A 19,642-nucleotide genomic window follows, 5' to 3' on the forward strand; every position below is an offset into this window, starting at 1 on the left:
ATGGGGGCGGGGTGGATTTTATACCTCAAATTCCTTATCTGCCCTGACACTTCAAATCAGCCATCATTAGGCACTAGAGTGAACAGCGCCATGTTTCTACCTTGACTCCGCTTCCCTTTGCCACAGCTGTGCAGCAATTGGGGGCTTCGCAATGGAGCCCTTCTCAGCTCCCCACCTCCCCGTTTCCAGTAAGCAGCCATTTTTGTGGGTCCTACACACTCAAGGCACCAGGCTGCGTGCGCAGCAGCGCCACCTACTGGCATTGCCTTTGCGCACCGAGGCACGGAGCTCTAGTCACGCTGACCACACGCACGGATGAGTCTTAGTTTGGGAGTGTTTACTCTGAAACCTAATGATGGCTGCCAGCAGTGGGGTGACCCAGGGGAGTGGGAGATACAGGGGCCCTGTGCTTAATTCCCAGAATTATGAGACACCCTCCCCCCGCCCCAGCAAACTCTGAACCCCGACAATAACTAGTCAAAAGTAGAGCACAAGTAATCAAATTTAATCCAGATAGTTGGCAAAAGCCCCCGTGCCCCATTCCCCACTCCCCTAAACCAGCCAGTACCTGCCCTGGGGCCAGGTGGGAGCTGGCGCCCCCTAGAGGGGACAGGCCCCTGCCCCATTCCCTGCACCCCTAAGAGGGGAGAGGCGCCGTCATGTTACACTGTCGCTCCTTGTACAACCCTCTCCACACCTCCTCCACCCTGCCCGGCGACACCCCATGCACCACGAAGGCCTCCGCGTACAGACACTGCTCATCCTGCACGCCGTACACCCGGAATCGGTCATCGTGCCGGTACCACAGCCCGGCAGCCAGCACCAGGAAGCCGAAGTAGGCGGGGATGCGCTCGGAGGCCGTGGCAAGGACCGGAACGCTGGCCCTGGGCATGAGGAACCCGCCCCTGGAGGGGAAGTCGGGGTACGTGTCCTGGGGGAACACGGTGGAGGAAAGGCGATATTTCGTGCTTCTCATCACGGCCAAATGGTTCCGAATGTAGCCGTGGATGACGTGGTAGGTGTTGGGCGTCTGGCTCAGGTAGGCCACCATAGTGGGGGGGTTCACAAACTCGTCGTCGTCCCCTGGAGGAGGGAAAAGATGCTGCGGAGGGTGCAGCCTTGGGCCAGATGGCCTCGCCAGAGCCGGGGAGAGAACCCAGGAGTCCTGGCTCCCCGCCCCAACCCACCAGCCCCCACTCTCCTCCCAGAGCCGCAGGGAGAACCCAGGAGTCCTGCCTCCCAGTCCCCCCTGCTCTAACCACCAGCCCCCACTCTCCTCCCAGAGCTGGGGATAGAACCCAGGAGTCCTGGCTCCCAGTCACCTCTGCTCTAACCCACCAGCCCCCACTCTCCTCCCAGAGCCGCAGGGAGAACCCAGGAGTCCTGCCTCCCAGTCCCCCCTGCTCTAACCCACCAGCCCCCACTCCCCTCCCAGAGCCGGGGAGAGAACCCAGGAGTCCTGGCTCAGAATCCCCCTGCTCTAACGCATCAGCCCTGTGACAATGCTAGGGTTACCATACGTCCGGATTTTCCCGGACATGTCCGGCTTTTGGGGGCTCAAATCCCCGTCCGGGGGGAAATCCCCAAAAGCCGGGCATGTCCGGGAAAATCAGGAGGGCTCTTTGGCCGGTGCCGCGGGGCCGGGGGCATGGTGCCGAGCCCGGCCGGGTGCGCGGTGCCGGGCCGGGGTGGGCGCGGGGCCGGGCGGGGAGCCGGGGGCGCGGTGCTGGTCCGGGAGCCGGGGGGTCCACGGGGCTGCGAGGTCTGCGGGGCCGGGAGCCAGTCCGGGCCCGTGGGCTCCGCAGGGCCGGGGGGTCCGCTGGGCCGGGGGGTCCGCTGGGCCGCGAGCCGGGGGGGCCGCGGGGCCGCTGGGCCGGGGGGGTCCGCTGGGCCGCGAGCCGGGGGGTCCGGGGGGCCAGCAGTGCTGGGCGGGCCAGGGGTGGTGGGCCGGGGCCGGCACCCCAGGGCCCGAGCCGACCCACGCTGGAGCCGCCGGGGGGCCAGCCTGGGCCGCGCCTCCTCCCCCCACACCGCCCCTTACCTGCTACAGGCTTCCCGCGACTCAAATGTTCGCGGGAAGCAGGGGAGGGGGCGGAGACTTTGGGAGGGGGCGGAGTTGGGGTGGGGGCGGGGCCCCTGGGGGTGTCCTCCATTTGGAGGCACAAAATATGGTAACCCTAGACAATGCGGTTCTGGCGGAACCCAACTGAGAGCGCCAACTCAGGACAAATTGCTCAAACAGGGCAGTTACAGCCCAAGGCTGGGGTTTTTCCACCTCTAAGGCAAACCAAACCAGCCAGACTAGGAGGACTTCGGTCTCACCCCACTGGCTAACCGCAAGTCTCACAAGCAATCTCCTTAACACTCCAGTTTCCCAGTATCACCACCAGTGCCGCACGTTATGGGGGCAAATGGTTATGAAAACCAATACCCCAGTAAAAGAAAAAGGTTCTCCTGATCCCAAAGGACCAAGCCCCAGACCCAGGTCAATATACAAATCAGACCTTACCCACAAATCACGCTGCTGCCAATCCTTTAGAATCTAAAATCTAAAGGTTTATTGATAAAAGGAAAAAGATAGAGATGAGAGTTAGAATTGGTTAAATGGAATCAATTACATACAGTAATGGCAAAGTTCTTGGTTCAGGCTTGCAGCAGCGATGGAATAAACTGCAGGTTCAAATCAAGTCTCTGGAACATCCCCAGCTGGGATGGGTCATTCAGTCCTTTGTTCAGAGCTTCAGTTTGTAGCAAAGTTCCTCCAGAGGTAAGAAGCAGGATTGAAGACCAGATGGAGATGAGGCATTAGCCTTATATAGTCTTTTCCAGGTGTAAGAACACCTCTTTGTTCTTACTGTGGAAAATTACAGCAAAATGGAGTCTGGAGTCACATGGGCCAGTCCCTGCATACTTTGCTGAGTTACAAGGCGTATCTGCCTTCTCTCAATGGGTCCATTGTATAGCTGATGGTCCTTTAATGGTCCATCAAGCAGGCTAGGCAGAGCTAATCTCAGCTTGTCTGGGATGTCACCCAGAAGCATGGCATAAGTTTGCCATACAGACAGTATAGAGCCAATATTCATAACTTCAACTACAACACTGATACACACATATAGACAGCATAATCATAACCAGTAAACCATAACCTTGTCCTAGACACCCCATTTGACCCCCTTTATACAAGATCTGGGTGCCACTACAGGACCTTGGTTGCAACAATGATCTATATGGTCCCTGTTTATATCAATAACGTCTCAGGCTCCCAGCCCCCCTGCTCTAATCCACCAGCCCCCACTCCCCTCCAAGAGCTGGGGATAGAACCCAGGAGTCCTGGCTCCCAGCCCCCCCTGCTCTGACCCACCAGCCCCACTCCTCTCCCGCAGCTGGGGAGAGAACCCAGGAGTCCTGGCTACCAGCTCCCCCTGCTCTGACCCAGCAGTCCCCACTCCCCTCCCAGAGCCGGGGAGAGAACCCAGGAGTCCTGGCTCCCAGCCCCCCCTTCTCTAACCCACCAGCCCCCACTCCCCTCCCAGAGCTGGGGAGAGAACCCAGGAGTCCTGGCTCCTAGCTCCCCCTGCTCTGACCCAGCAGTCCCCACTCCCCTCCCTCAGCCGAGGTGAGAACCCAGGTGTCCTGTGGTTCCTTCAAAGACAGTAACTCCGTTCAATGTGCCCGCCATTTCGCCCTGTTACACGAGGCTCCGGGGTCGGGGCTCCAGTGTCCCCTGGCAAACACATGCAGGAAATAGTTGGAAAAGACGGTTTTCAGTGAACTTCTGGCAAGCGACCGAGACGCCGTATCTGGACAGGTTCTGGTCCAGCCTTGATTTTCCTCGCGCCCCGACACGCGGCGTTCTCAGACCCCAAAGCCGGGGTCACATCACTGCTTCCCTCCCGGCCGTGTGCGGAAGAAATCAGTGGGAACACAACCCCTCCGGCTGGGGAGAGATTGATCCAAGTGACCGTGCTCTTGTCTGAACCCACAATGGATGAGATTTAAGCAATGGGGCCAGAACGTCCAAAATCCTTACCTCGAGTCTGAGACGGTATCGAGTAATAAGCGGCCGATCCGCGACGCCTGGTCTGTTCCCCGCCAGGGCATCTGGGGTCGGGAAAAAGTCCCCACACAATATAGTTGCAATTCACTTGATCAAAACGGGGGCGGCACACACACCCCTCGAGTCCGGGACAACGGCTGCTGGCTCCCTTCAGCGACTGGACATTAGAGACATCCTGCGGGCAGATGTGGTCGTCCTATCTCAAAAAAGCTCTACTGGAATTGGGAACGTCTCAGAAAAGGGCAACAAAACTGTTTCAGGGTGTGTAACGGCTGCCGTATACGCAGAGATTATTACATTGGGACTTTTCAGCTTGGAAAAGAGATGATGACAGGGGGATATGATTGAGGTCTATAAAATCATGATGGGTGTGGAGAAAGTAGATAAGGAAGTGTTGTTTACTCCTTCTCATAACACAAGAACCAGGGGTCACCCAATGAAATTAATAGGCAGCAGGTTTAAAACAAAGAAAAGGAAGTATTTCTTCTCCCGACGCACTGTCAACCTGGGGAACTCCTTGCCACTGGATGTTGTGAAGGCCAAGACTAGAACAAGGTTCAAAAAAGAACTAGATAAATTCACAAGAGGATAGGTCCACCAACAGCAGGCAGGGATGTGTCCCTAGCCTCTGTTTGCCAGAAGCCGGGAATGGGCGATGGGGATGGATCACTTGATGATTCCCCATTCTGTTCATTCCCTCTGGGGCACCTGGCACTGGCCACTGTCGGCAGACAGGACACTGGGCTGGATGGACCATTGGTCTGACCCAGTACGGCCATTGTTATGTACGGTGACATGGCCCACGCTTTGTTTTTTGATCATCTGTGGGGATCTCCTCAGCCTGGCTGAGTTTCCAAGTTCAGAGCCGGCCTGGAGGGGGTGCAGGGTCTGGGCTGGGACAGGAGGAGGGGGTGTGGGGGACAGGCTCTGGGAGGGAGTTGGGGTGCAGGGTCTGGGCTGGGGCAGGAGGAGGGGGTGTGGGGGACAGGCTGTGGAAGGGAGTTGGAGTGCAGGGTCTGGGCTGGGCAGGAGGAGGAGGTGTGAGGGACAGGCTCTCGGAGGGAGTTGGAGTGCGGGGTCGGCTGGGGCAGGAGGAGGGGGTGTGGGGGACAGGCTGTGGGAGGGAGTTTGGGTGCGGGGTCAGCTGGGATAGGAGAAGGTGTTGTGGGGGACGGGCTTTGGGAGGGAGTTGGGGTGCAGGGTCTGGGCTGGTGCAGGAGGAGGGGGTGTGGGGGACAGGCTCTGGGAGGGAGTTGGGGTGCGGGGTCTGGGCTGGGGCAGGAGGAGGGGGTGTGGGGGGCAGGCTGTGGGAGGGAGTTGGGGTGCAGGGTCTGGGCTGGTGCAGGAGGAGGGGGTGTGGGGGACAGGCTCTGGGAGGGAGTTGGGGTGCGGGGTCGGCTGGGATAGGAGGAGGGGGTGTGGGGGACAGGTTCTGGGAGGGAGTTGGGGTGCAGGGTCTGGGCTGGGGCAGGAGGAGGGGGTGTGGGGGACAGGCTCTGGGAGGGAGTTGGGGTGCAGGGTCTGGGCTGGGGCAGGAGGAGGGAGTGTGGGGGCTTGGGGTGCCGAAGGGGGTGCAAGACTGTGGCAGTGTGTGGATGAGAGCTGTGGGGTGGGGCCGGGGATGAGGGGTTCACGGTGCAGGAGGGGGCTCAGGGTGGAGCAGAGGTTTGTGGTGTGGGGGGGTGCGGGCTCTGGGGTGTCACGGAGTCCCTGAGCCATGCTCTGGAATTGCTCCCCACGAAGCCAGTCCAGAAGAGTGAAATCGCTGGTTTGCCAACGCTTGCCGTTCACATTGGCGTCTGCCGCGCATCACTCAAGGTTCATCCGTGTGGGTTTGGCCAACGTGGCCGACCCACGGCCTGGCCTGGAGGGAGGAAAATCTGGGCTGGGGGCAGCATCGGGGGACGGGGCGTTTGCAGAGTCGGTAAAAAGGCTCCGGAGACCTGCTCCAGTTTTTAAAAACCGGACACGGAGGCTGGTGCGGGGGCCGAGAATGGCGGTAATTTGAGCGGGCGGGTGGTTGGATTGTAGCAAGCGGCTAAGTTCTCTGGGAGAAGTTTGGAGATGGGTCTCTTCCCCGGATCCTGTCTACCACCTCCCCGCGCGCCTGCCCTGGGCCCCGGAGCATCCCTGCCTGATTGACAGACCAATGATGAGAACCCACTCAGGGTAGAAAACCCAACTGCCCCAATTACTCCTGGGGGAATTCTGTGCCCAAAAACGTAACAATTCTGCGCACCCTAGTTTCAAATTCTGCATCGTTTATGCGTCAAAAATAACACGATCTAATCACACCCGTTTCAATTATTTGTGGTCATTTATTGCAAAATACCTGTCAGCAGGTGTGTCTGTAACAATACAGCCAAGAGAAAAGCTCGAGGAAATGCTTGTTTGACAAATGGATTCCTTACGGACCATGATAATACAGAGCTCAGAATAAGAATCTGTTTAAACTACAATACAGACCCGTGGTCCCCGCCCCCCTCAGAAGCAGGGCAAAGGCTGGGGGGAGTCGGGGTCACGGAAGGGTTGGGGGGGCAGGCTGGGAAGGAGCCTGGGTGTGAACTTGGAGGGTTTTGGGGTATGGGTGGGGGAAAGTCTGGAACAGGTTTATTTGGGGGGCGGGGAGAGATTGTTTGGGAGCCTCCCCCATGCAGACCCTGGCTGCCCCGAGCCTCTCCCAATCAGTCAGGCACATCTGCCCTGTCCCCATGTGTTCCTGCACCCTGATGTGTCCTTCCACCCCGTCTGCATGTGTCTGTCCGCCCCCACTCAGACACCCACACCTCCCCCTCCCAATGTGTCTCTGCCCCCACCCCCTGTCCTTGTGTGTCCCTGTCCCCCTCCCCCTCTCCATGTGTCTCTGTGCCCCCCACCCCCATCCCTGTCCCCCATCCCAATGTGTCTCTGTGCCCCCCACCCCCTATCCCTGTCCCTGTATCCCTGTCCCCCATCCCCATGTGTCTCTGTGCCCCCACCCCCTCTCCATGTGTCTCTGTGCCCCCCACCCCCTATCCCTGTCCCCCATCCCCATGTGTCCCTGTCCCCCCACCCTGTCCCCCTCCCCCTCCCCATGTATCTCTGTGCCCCCCACCCAGCCACCCCCTGTCCCTGTGTCCCTGTCCCCCTCCCTCCCCCCATGTGTCTCTGTACCCCCACCCAGCCCCCCATCCCTGTGTCCCTGTCACCCTCCCGATGTGTCTCTGGGCCCCCCACATAGCCACCCTGTGTGCCTTGTTTGTTTTGGTTGTTTGAAGGACCGTGTGCTGTGGCTGGCAGTTGGAAGGTTTGAAAGCTAGAAGTCTCTGGTAAGTGGCTGAGCCTTCATCAGTGGGCAGGGCATTCATCCAGGCCAGGGCTTTATAAAGCAGCGCACAAGCGACCAGGGAGCTTTGCGACCAGGGGCTGCTAACAGGGAGTTTCGCAAGGGAGTTAGGAAGGGGGCGAGGGTCCCTTGCCAGTTCCATCTGTTTTCTCTTGATTCCCCTTAATACCTATAAAGCAACTACATTCTAACTGTTTGCTTAAACAACCCTTTCAGCTGACAGGGGGCTGCAGACGGGAGTTTGACAGAGGGAGGCTTACGATGGTTAGGAAGACCCGCAACACCTGTACCAGCACTGCTACTGTCTCCTCCACCTGTGCCTGTAGCCAGACAGAGTGCCTAAGCATGGATGCCTCTACCCAGATCCTGGTGTGGTTTTGCAAAGACTGTAACTTGCAATTTCCACTTACTGATATCCAGGCTGGGGAGACCATCCAATGTGAGAGGTGCCTGCTGGTGGTATCTCTCAGGCAGCAGGTGGGAGAGCTACAGGAGGAGGTGGCTAGGTTGAGGAGCATCCGTATCCACGAGCAATTCCTCGACCGTGTCCATGTGGAGACAGCTGAGGTAGCTGTCCCAGTACACAGGACTGCTGATACACCACTGGTGGAGGAGGAGATGGCTCAGGGTGGACACTGGCAGCTGGTTACTTCTGGCAGCAGGCAGTGCTCCACCCTTGCTCCGAACCCTCCTGCCGTGGTTATAGGTAACCGTTATGCTCTTCTTGATACAGGAAAGAAGGAATCACTCCCTACAGTAAAGGAGGAGAAGCCTCGTACCCTTAAGGCTGGAGAGTCTGCTGCCACCACTGCGAAAAGGAAACGTAGGGTAGTGGTGGTCGGAGACTCTCTGCTGAGGGGGACGGAGGCGCCCATCTGTCGCCCTGACATTTCATCTCGGGAGGTATGCTGCCTGCCGGGAGCCCGTATCCGAGACGTTACGGAGGCATTGTCGAGGATTATCCGGCCCTCTGACTACTACCCCATGCTACTCATCCATGTGGGCACAAATGATACTGCGCGGTGTGACACTGAGCGGATCAAGAGTGACTACAGGGCTCTGGGAGTACGGGTGAAGGAGTTTGGAGCGCAGGTGGTATTCTCTTCAATTCTTCCTGTCAAAGGTAGAGACAGATGCATCATGGAGGTGAATGCCTGGCTGCGAAGATGGTGTCGCCAGGAGGGCTTTGGCTTCCTAGACCACGGGATGCTATTTGAGGAAGGACTGCTAGGCAGAGATGGCGTTCACCTTTCGAGGAGAGGGAAGACCCTATTCGGGCACAGACTGGCTAACCTAGTGAGGAGGGCTTTAAACTAGGTTCGACGGGGACAGGTGAGCAAAGCCCACAGGTAAGTGGGGAACATGGAGACCGGGGAGATGGGTCGGAAACGAGAGGGAGTGTGGGCTATATTGTCAGAGGGAAAGGAGGGTCAGGACAAAACTGGGAGGAAAGATCAAACCAGTATCTTAGATGCCTATATACAAATGCGAGAAGTATGGGGAATAAGCAGGAAGAACTGGAAGTGCTAATAAATAAATACAACTATGACATTGTTGGCATCACTGAAACTTGGTGGGATAATACACATGATTGGAATGTTGGTGTGGATGGGTACAGCTTGCTCAGGAAGGATAGACAGGGGAAAAAGGGAGGAGGTGTTGCCTTGTATATTAAAAATGTACACACTTGGACTGAGGTAGAGATGGACATAGGAGACGGAAGTGTTGAGAGTCTCTGGGTTAGGCTAAAAGGGGTAAAAACAAGGGAGATGTCATGCTAGGAGTCTACTACAGGCCACCTAACCAGGTGGAAGAGGTGGATGAGGCTTTTTTCAAGCAACTAACAAAATCATCCAAAGCCCAAGATTTGGTGGTGATGGGGGACTTCAACTATCTGGATATATGTTGGGAAAATAACACAGCGGGGCACAGACTATCCAACAAATTCTTGGACTGCATTGGAGACAACTTTTTATTTCAGAAGGTTGAAAAAGCTACTAGGGGGGAAGCTGTTCTAGACTTGATTTTAACAAATAGGGAGGAACTCGTTGAGAATTTGAAAGTAGAAGGCAGCCTGGGTGAAAGTGATCATGAAATCATAGAGTTTGCAATTCTAAGGAAGGGTAGAAGGGAGAACAGCAAAATAGAGACAATGGATTTCAGGAAGGCAGATTTTGGGAAGCTCAGAGAGCTGATAGATAGGTCCCATGGGAATCAAGACTGAGGGGAAAAACAACTGAGGAGAGTTGGCAATTTTTCAAAGGGACACTATTAAGGGCCCAAAAGCAAGCTATTCCGCTGGTTAGGAAAGATAGAAAATGTGGCAAAAGACCACCTTGGCTTAACCACGAGATCTTGCACGATCTAAAAAATAAAAAGGTGTCATATAAAAAATGGAAACTAGGACAGATTACAAAGGATGAATATAGGCAAACAACACAGGAATGCAGGGGCAAGATTAGAAAGGCAAAGGCACAAAATGAGCTCAAACTAGCTACGGGAATAAAAGGAAACAAGAAGACTTTTTATCAATACATTAGAAGCAAGAGGAAGACCAAGGACAGGGTAGGTCCACTGCTCAGTGAAGAGGGAGAAACAGTAACAGGAAACTTGGAAATGGCAGAGATGCTTAATGACTTGTTTGTTTCGGTCTTCACCGAGAAGTCTGAAGGAATGCCTAACATAGTGAATACTAATGGGAAGGGGGTAGGTTTAGCAGATAAAATAAAAAAAGAACAAGTTAAAAATCACTTAGAAAAGTTAGATGCCTGCAAGTCACCCGGGCCTGATGAAATGCATCCTAGAATACTCAAGGAGCTAATAGAGGAGGTATCTGAGCCTCTAGCTATTATCTTTAGAAAATCATGGGAGACGGGAGAGATTCCAGAAGACTGGAAAAGGGCAAATATAGCGCCCATCTATAAAAAGGGAAATAAAAACAACCCAGGTAACTACAGACCAGTTAGTTTAACTTCTGTGCCAGGGAAGATAATGGAGCAAGTACTTAAGGAAATCATCTGCAAACACTTGGAAGGTGGTAAGGTGATAGGGAACAGCCAGCATGGATTTGTGAAGAACAAATCATGTCAAACCAATCTGATAGCTTTCTTTGATAGGATAACGAGCCTTGTGGATAAGGGTGAAGCGGTGGATGTGGTATACCTAGACTTTAGTAAGGCATTTGATACGGTCTCGCATGATATTCTTATCGATAAACTAGGCAAATACAATTTAGATGGGGCTACTATAAGGTGGGTGCATAACTGGCTGGATAACCGTACTCAGAGAGTTGTTATTAATGGTTCCCAATCCTGCTGGAAAGGCATAACGAGTGGGGTACCTCAGGGGTCTGTTTTGGGACCGGCTCTGTTCAATATCTTCATCAATGACTTAGATACTGGCATAGAAAGTACGCTTATTAAGTTTGCGGATGATACCAAACTGGGAGGGATTGCAACTGCTTTGGAGGACAGGGTCATAATTCAAAATGATCTGGACAAATTGGAGAAATGGTCTGAGTTAAACAGGATGAAGTTTAACAAAGACAAATGCAAAGTACTTCACTTAGGAAGGAAAAATCAATTTCACACATACAGAATGGGAAAAGACTGTCTAGGAAGGAGTACGGCAGAAAGGGATCTAGGGGTTATAGTGGACCACAAGCTAAATATGAGTCAACAGTGTGATGCTGTTGCAAAAAAAGCAAACATGATTCTGGGATGTATTAACAGGTGTGTTGTGAGCAAGACACGAGAAGTCATTCTTCCGCTCTACTCTGCTCTGGTTAGGCCTCAGCTGGAGTATTGTGTCCAGTTCTGGGCGCCGCATTTTAAAAAAGATGTGGAGAAATTGGAAAGGGTCCAAAGAAGAGCAACAAGAATGATTAAAGGTCTTGAGAACATGACCTATGAAGGAAGGCTGAAAGAATTAGGTTTGTTTAGTTTGGAAAAGAGAAGACTGAGAGGAGACATGATAGCAGTTTTCAGGTATCTAAAAGGGTGTCATAAGGAGGAGGGAGAGAACTTGTTCACCTTAGCCTCTAAGGATAGAACCAGAAACAATGGGTTTAAACTGCAGCAAGGGAGGTCTAGGTTGGACATTAGGAAAAAGTTCCTAACTGTCAGGGTGGTTAAACTCTGGAACAAATTGCCTAGGGAGGTTGTGGAATCTCCGTCTCTGGAGATATTGAAGAGTAGGTTAGATAAATGTCTATCAGGGATGGTCTAGACAGTATTTGGTCCTGCCATGCGGGCAGGGGACTGGACTCGATGACCTCTCGAGGTCCCTTCCAGTCCTAGAATCTATGAATCTATGTAGCTCCGCACCCACTCCGCCATCACCGTGTAGCCCTGCACCTTCACTCCCATTCAGCATCTGCCCTAGTCTGTCCTCCCTCACTAGCCCTTATGAGCTGACCCTGCCCCCCAGAACCCCACACTGTCTGTCTCCCCATAGCCCCGGTCTCCTGACCTGGCCCGCTGCGAAGAAGGCGCTGCAGGCTCATTCTCTTCCCTAGCTGGCCGGGAGCTGCTGCTTTGTTTTATCAACACAGCGCCCTCTGGTGGGCAAAAGGCAGAACCGCAACAACGTTTCGGCAGAAGCGTTTTTCTGCGCAAAAAATTAAAAGTATGCACGACTCATTAATTACACACGCGTGCGGTAGCGCAGAATCCCCCCAGGAGTAACGACTACAGACGGGGCGAACTAGCGGGGCAGCAGCGTGGCCGAGAAGGTTCTGGGGCTCATGCCACAACCTCGACATGAGTCAGCAATGCGACGCTGGTGCAAAACAGAAAAAGTGGAAAAGGATGGAGAGAACCTGGAAAGGATCCAGAGGCGAGTGACAACGATGATCCAACAGCTATAGGAGCAAAGGTTGGAGGAGGTTAAGGGGAAGGGGGATGGGATAGGGGACTTCCAACACTTGAAAGGCTGCCATAAAAAGATGGAGAACAATTCTTCTGTCTGGCCGCAGAGGGGAGGACAAGAGGCGATAGGACAAGGGACCAGACGCCTCGGGGGATTGGGGAGGCTCCGTCGCTGGAGGTTTCCGAGAGGAGTCTGGAACCATCTGTCTGGGATGGTTTAGCAAAAGCCAGTCCTGCATGTTGGCAGCAGGTTTGTCTAGCTGAGATGTGCGGTCCCGACTAACCGTACAGGTCAGGGAAGCTGTGAAATCCACTGGGAAGGAAAAGGCCCTGGGGCCAGGGAGGGGAAAGACTCCTGTCATAGATGGGGTGTCAGCTGGGTCCCACGCTTGGGCCCACCAGCTCAGGACAGCTCGGGGGCCAATGGATATCACGATACATCCCAGACACGCCTGAGAGGGGACAGGCCCCTGCCCCATTTCCTGCGCCCCTAAGAGGGGAGAGACACCGTCATATTGCACCGTCGCTCTTTGTACAACCCCCTCCACACCTCCTCCACCCTGTCCAGCGACACCCCGTGCACCAACATGGCCTCCGCGTACAGACACTGCTCATCCTGCACGCCGTACACCCGGAATTGGTCGTCGTGCCGGTACCGCAGCCCGGCGGCCAGCACCAGGAAGCCGAAGTAGACGTCGTCCAGCGGGAAGATGGGGATGCGCACGGAGGCCGCGGCCAGGGCCGGGACACTGACCCTGGGCATGAGGAACCCGCCCCCGGAGGGGAAGAAGGGGTATTTGTCCTGGGGGAACAGGGCGGGGGAGACGCGATATTTCCCCCCTCTCATCACGACTGCATGGCGCTGGATGTAGCCATGGATGACGTGGGAGGCGTTGGGCGTCTGGCTCAGGTAGGCCACCATTGCGGGGGGGTTCACAAACTCGTCATCGTCCCCTGGAGGAGGGAAAACACACTGGGGAGGGTGCAGCTGGGTCAGAACCCAGGAGTCCTGGCTCCCAGCCCCCCCTGCTCTAACCCACCCGCCCCCACTCCCCTCCCAGAGCTGGGGATAGAAACCAAGAGTCCTGACTCCCAGCGCCCCCCTGCTGTAACCCACCAGCCCCCACTCCCCTCACAGAGCTGAGGAGAGAACCCAGGAGTCCTGGCTCCCAGTCCCCCCCTGCTCTAACCCACCAGCTCCCCTCCCCTCCCAGAGCTGGGGCGAGAACCCAGGCGTCCGGGCTCACCTTTGAAGATGAAATCCGCCTGCTCACAGCGCGCCCCCACCCAGCGCAGGAAGCAGCGCTCCTTGAGCGACAGGTTGTGGTGACTCTCGGCGAAATCCCACAGCACCACGTCCCCAAACTCCCCGCTCTCCTGGCCCAGCAGAGCCATGTCCCGGGGGTCGGGGGACACCCCCACGAGGAAGACGGGTCGGACCCGGTAGCCCCCCAGGACCCTGGGCCGGGCCCACGTGCGGCGGGCGGTGGCCCATCTGGCGCTGGATGCTGGGTGGGATTTCACGGCCCGGAGCAAACCCCGTCCCCTGGGATCAGCTCCCGGCACCGGTAGCTCTGCAGCTGGGGGAACTCGGCCCGGAAGGCGGCGTAATCCAAGCGGAAGGTGAAGGTGCCCAGATGGGGCTGGGGCCAGGGCTGGGGGTGCCCTGCGGGGTCTGTCTCCATTGGATCCTCACGGTGTGAAGCAGCCAAAAAACGCCCCCGATCAGGAGGATCCGGGCGCCCCAGCACTTCATCTCCGCTCCCCCCGGGCTCAGCTGAAAGTGAAACGAGCCCAGGGGTTGTTGTACAGACACCGGCGGGGTCTGTCTCCGTTTGATCTTCACAGTGTGAAGCAGCCAAATAACCCTCCACCTGCTCCCCCCATCAGCAGGATCTGGGCAGCCCAGCGCTTCATTGTCCATTCCTCCTGGGGCTTGGCCGAAAGGGAAGGAAATGCAGGCACAAAATAGGCTGCAGTGTGATAAAGAAACAAGCTCATGCTATTTTTAGGCGGGACAAGACTGAATATAAAACCCAGGAGTCCTGGCTCTCCCCCCTCCTCTAACTACTAGATCCCCACTCCTCTCCCAGAGCTGGGGAGAGAGTCCAGGTGTCCTGTGGTTCCTTCAAAGACAGTAACTCCACTCAATGTGCCCGACATTTTGCCCTGTTACATGAGGCTCCGGGGTCGGGGCTCCGGTGTCCCCTGGCAAACGCACGCGGGAAAAGGTTGAAAAAACAGTTTACAGTGAACTTCTGGCAAGTGACAGAGACGCCGTATCTGGACAGGGTCTGGTCCGGCATTGATTTTCCTCGCGCCCCGACACGCGGCGTTCTCAGACCCCAAAGCCGGGGTCATGTCATTGCTTCCCTCCCGGCCGAGTGCGGAAGAAATCAGTGGGAACACAACCCCTCCGGCTGGGGAGAGATTGATCCAAGCGACCGTGCTCTTGTCTGAACCCACAATGGATGAGATTCAAGCAATGGGGCCAGAACGTCCCAAATCAAAACCTCGAGTCTGAGACGGTATCGAGTAATAAGCGGCCGATCCGCGACGCCTGGTCTGTTCCCTGCCAGGGCATCTGGGGTCGGAAAAAAGTCCCCACACAATATATTTGCAATTTGCTTGATCGAAATGGAGGCGACACGCACACCCCTCGAGTCCGGGACAAAGGCCGCTTGCTCCCTTCAGCGACCGGACATTAGAGACATCCTGTGGGCAGATGTGTCTGCCCTGTCTCAAAAAGATCAATTGGGATTGGGAAAGGCTCAGAAAAGGACAACAAAACTGATTCGTGGTCTGGAACAGCTGCCGTGTGAGGAGAGATTAATCAGACTGGGACTTTTCAGCTTGGAAAAGAGACGACTAAGGGGGGATGGATAGAAGACTATAAAATCATGACGAGTGTAGAGAAAGTAAATAAGGACCCGGGCGGGGTCCTGGGGGAGCCAGAGGGCCCTGCCCCCCAACTCCGCAGTCAGACGTGACTCTCAGCCAGCCGGGAGAACAAAAGGTTTATTAGTCGACAGGATCACAGCGTAGGGCAGAGCTCGTTCGCACAGAAATCAGTGACTTTCAGCTAAGTCCATCTTGGGGAGTCCTGGCCCAGACGCCCCAGATTCCCCCTTCTTCCAGTCCCCCCACGCAGACTGCCAGCCTCCAGCCACCCCTCCTCTGACACCCCCCTTCACTCCTCCTCCTTGTCTTGCTTCTGGGCAAAAGGTGTCACCTGGTCGCACCCCCCTTCTGGGTCTCAGGTTATACCAGTGCAAACAGCTGGGCAGCCTCACCTGCCCCAGGGTCTCAGCAAAATCACACCCCCGATTCCCACCCCCGAAGTGTTGGTGCAGCACACAGGGAAACTGAGGCATGCCCCGTATTCGTCTAGGACAGTCAGACTCACAAGCAACATAAGATGAATAAAACCCGACTGCATCACAGGCGGGGCCAGGGAGGGGGAGTTTCGGGTGCAGACAGGCTGCCCCCGGCTGGGGCCAGAGAGGAGGACCCCCCTAGTCCTCTGCCCCCCAGCAGCAGCGAGGTCCAGGGGAGGGGCTCCTCCTTCCCCCCCTGGGCAGCACACGTGGCCTCCTCCCCTGCTGTGCCCCTCACCGTAGCCTCTTGCCGTTCACATTGGCGTCTGCCGCGCATCGCTCAAGGTTCGTCTGGGTGGGTTTGGCCAACGTGGCCGACCTGGTGGGTGAGAGCAGAGGGCCTGGGAGCCAGGACTCCTGGGTCCTACATTGAGTCTTGACCTGCCCATAAATGGTGTGAACTTGTTTCTTTATCACACCACAGCCTGTTTTGTGTCTGCATTTCTTTCCCTTGGGCGCCCGGATGCTGACGCTGCTGCTGCTGCTGATGATGATCGGGGGGGAGGGGGGTTGGCTCTTTCACACCGTGAGGATCCAATTGAGGCAGACCCCGCAGGCCGGCCCAGGCCCAGCTCGGTGGAGCTGCCCGACGGCACCTTCACCTTCCGCTTGGATTTCGCCGCCTTCCGGGCCGAGTTCCCCCAGCTGCAGAGCTACCGGTGCCGGGAGCTGATCCCAGGGGACGGGGTTTGCTCCGGGCCCCCAGGGCCGCCCCTGCTGCTCCTGGCCGTGAAATCCCACCCAGCGTCCAGCGCCAGATGGGCCACCGCCCGCCGCACGTGGGCCCGGCCCAGGGTCCTGGGGGGCTACCGGGTCCGACCCGTCTTCCTCGTGGGGGTGTCCCCCGACCCCCGGCACCTGGCCCTGCTGGGCCAGGAGAGCGGGGAGTTTGGGGACGTGGTGCTGTGGGATTTCGCCGAGAGCCACCACAACCTGTCGCTCAAGGAGCGCTGCTTCCTGCGCTGGGTGGGGGCGCACTGCAGGCAGGCGGATTTCATCTGCAAAGGTGAGCCCGGACGCCTGGGTTCTCTCCCGGGCTCTGGGAGGGGAGTGGGGGCTGGTGGGTTAGAGCAGGGGGGGCTGTGAGCCAGGACTCCTGGGTTCTCTCCCCGGCTCTGGGAGGGGAGTGGGGGCTGGTGGGTTAGAGCAAGGGGGGCTGGGAGCCAGGACTCCTGGGTTCTCTCCCCGGCTCTGGGAGGGGAGGGGGGGCGGGTGGGTTAGAGCAGGGGGCGCTGGGAGCCAGGACTCCTGGGTTCTCTCTCTGGCTCTGGCGAGGACATCCAGCCCCCTTCCCAGCTGCACCCTTCTCAGCATCTTTTCCCTCCTCCAGTGGACAACGAGGCGTTTGTGAACCCCCCCGCTATGGTGGCCTACCTGGGCCTAACCCTAACCCTAATGCCTCCCACGTCATCCACGGCAACATGCGGGGCCATGCCACTGTGATGAGAGTGGGAAAATATCACGTCTCCTCTGCCCGGTGCCCCAGGACACGTCCCCTGATTTCCCCTCCAGGGGCTGGTTCCTCATGCCCAGGGCCAGCATCCCGGCCCTGGCCTCGGTTTCCGAGCGCATCCCCATCTTCCCACTGGATGACGTCTACTTCAGCTTCCCAGTGCTGGCTGCCGGGCTGCGGTACCGGCACGATGACCGATTCCGGGTGTACGGCGTGCAGGATGAGCTGTGTCTGTACGCGGAGGCTTTCATGGTGCACGGGGTGTCGCTGGACAGGGTGGAGGAGGTGTGGAGGGAGTTGTACGAGGAGCCACGGTGCAAAGTGACGTGGCCCCTCCCCTCTTAGGGAGGCAGGGAATGGGGAGGGGCCTGTCCCCTCTAGGGGGCGCCAGCTCCCATCCGGCCCCAGAACGAGGACTGGCTGGCTCAGGGGGGTGGGGAATGGGGATTGGGGCCTGTCCCCTCTAGGGGGCACCAGCCACGGGGGACTGGCTGGGTGAGTGTGATGCTCTAGACCACGGGGGAACCCCACTGCAACTTGAGACCTTTGCTCCTTGTTCTGTCATCTGCCATCACAGAGAACAGCCGAGCTCCATCCTCTTTGGAACCCCCCTTCAGGTAGTTGAAAGCTTCTGTCAAATCGCCCTTCACTCTTCTCTTCTGCAGACTAAATAACTCCAGTTCCCTTGTGACAGATTACAGGATCTGTTTTGGGGCGGAGATGATGGGGCACACCAAGGGTCTACATTTTAAAGCGTTCTTGATAAAATAATAGACTCACAGCGGAGAGCGCTGGGAACGCTCCCACGTCGCTCAGGGAAAGAAAGAAAGTGGTAGTGCTCCCGGGCCCTAACCCACTTTCATACTCACCCACGCACGACCCCGACTGGCCAAGTCTGGGGTAACGTCAGGAGAAGAGCGGACGGGAGTGTTGTCCTGGGCCCAGGGCGTCCAGGTCGGCTGTTGCTCTCCAAATTGCTCCAGGTCTCAGGAGGCTTTTAAGTCCTCGGGGGAGGGGGGGGGCGTGCTCCGTTCAGGGAGCCCTCTGTGCCAATCCAAACCGGCTTTCTGTGGTCTCTTCAACGTTCCCGAAACAGACCAGTCCCAGGGACACGAGGCTCGGCTCCCCTTTTTGCTGTCTCGTCGGTGTTTTCCATCCCTGCAGCTCCTAGACTTTGTTTTCCTTCCTGCTGGCAGCTGGATTTCTCTTTCTCACGGCCTCTTGGGCACATTCAAGCCCCCGTCTTTCTTGGCTGTCAGCCAAGTCTCAGTTGGGCGCAGTGTCCTTGGGCGGGGGCCAGAGTCTTATCTTTGCACTGAGTTTGGTAGCTGCAGTGTTGAGTTAACCTGTTCTCTGCTCTTTTCTTCTTCTTCCCCCCCCTTCTCGCCCTCGTGTAACCTACAAAGGAAAGTTCCCCTCTCCACTCACACACCTTTAACCCTCCCCAAAATGCTTTGCGATGCTTGCAACAGTGTTAGCAATATATGATGCTGCTCTACCTTCCCAGGGGACTCCCTAAGGGGGGGCATTGGGTTGTGACACCCTTATAAAATGATTGGGGGGATCCAATGCAAAGTTTGTCGTGTCGGGTGTCTTCGGCAGGCTCACCCTGCACTGAACATTGTTGTTATCGTTATGTTGTGGCTATAAGTTCATGTCGACAGTTCTGAGGGTGAACATGAGTCCTCATGGCTTAAAGTCCTCATGACTGGAAAAAGGCCAATGTAGTGCCCGTCTTTAAAAAAGGGAAGAAGGAGGATCCGGGGAACTACAGGCCAGTCAGCCTCACCTCAGTCCCTGGGAAAATCATGGAGCAGGTCCTCAAGGAATCAATTCTGAAGCACTTAGAGGAGAGGAAAGTGATCAGGAACAGTCAGCATGGATTCACCAAGGGCAAGTCGTGCCTGACTAACCTAATTGCCTTCTATGATGAAATAACTGGCTCTGTGGATGAGGGGAAAGCAGTGGATGTGTTATTCCTTGACTTTAGCAAAGCTTTTGATACGGTCTCCCACAGTATTCTTGCCGCCAAGTTCAAGAAGTATGGGCTGGATGAATGGACTATAAGGTGGATAGAAAGCTGGCTAGATCGTCGGGCTCAACAGGTAGTGATCAATGGTTCCATGTCTAGTTGGCAGCCAGTATCAAGTGGAGTGCCCCAGGAGTCGGTCCTGGGGCCGGTTTTGTTCAATATCTTCATTAATGATCTGGAGGATGGTGTGGACTGCACTCTCAGCAAGTTTGCAGATGACACTAAACTGGGAGGAGTGGTAGATACGTTGGAGGGGAGGGACAGGATACAGAGAGACCTAGACAAATTAGAGGATTGGGCCAAAAAAAACCTGATGAGGTTCAACAAGGACAAGTGCAGAGTCCTGCACTTAGGACGGAAGAATCCCATGCACTGCTACAGACTAGGGACCGAATGGCTAGGTAGCAGTTCTGCAGAAAAGGACCTAGGGGTTACAGTGGACGAGAAGCTGGATATGAGTCTACAGGGTGCCCTTGTTGCCAAGAAGGCTAACGGCATTTTGGGGTGTATAAGTAGGGGCATTGCCAGCA

At 56.4% G+C, this 19,642-nt stretch overlaps 1 protein-coding gene and 2 pseudogenes across 1 annotated transcript; 1 reads left to right on the plus strand and 2 right to left on the minus strand.

Annotated features, from left to right (window-relative positions):
• Nucleotides 1–627: 627 nt before the first annotated feature.
• LOC128823291 (acetylgalactosaminyl-O-glycosyl-glycoprotein beta-1,3-N-acetylglucosaminyltransferase-like) lies at nucleotides 628–18,219 on the minus strand. The gene is made up of 2 exons (XM_054005519.1): nucleotides 17,950–18,219; nucleotides 628–1,083 (listed from the first exon to the last, which is right to left on the minus strand). Exon 2 carries the CDS (start codon nucleotides 1,049–1,051, stop codon nucleotides 638–640), a length of 414 nt encoding a protein of 137 aa, XP_053861494.1. The 5' UTR covers nucleotides 1,052–1,083; nucleotides 17,950–18,219; the 3' UTR covers nucleotides 628–637.
• LOC128823292 (acetylgalactosaminyl-O-glycosyl-glycoprotein beta-1,3-N-acetylglucosaminyltransferase-like) lies at nucleotides 12,741–14,009 on the minus strand (annotated as a pseudogene).
• On the plus strand, nucleotides 16,091–17,425 carry LOC128823335 (acetylgalactosaminyl-O-glycosyl-glycoprotein beta-1,3-N-acetylglucosaminyltransferase-like; annotated as a pseudogene).
• Nucleotides 18,220–19,642: the final 1,423 nt, after the last annotated feature.

The sequence above is a fragment of the Malaclemys terrapin genome, chromosome 15, assembly GCF_027887155.1.
Source record: "Malaclemys terrapin pileata isolate rMalTer1 chromosome 15, rMalTer1.hap1, whole genome shotgun sequence".
NCBI lineage: Eukaryota > Metazoa > Chordata > Testudines > Emydidae > Malaclemys > Malaclemys terrapin.

Coding starts and splice junctions, on each gene's coding strand:
- LOC128823291 (XM_054005519.1), bottom strand. CDS start 1,051: ATGGTGGCCTACCTGAGCCAGACGCCCAACACCTACCACGTCATCCAC.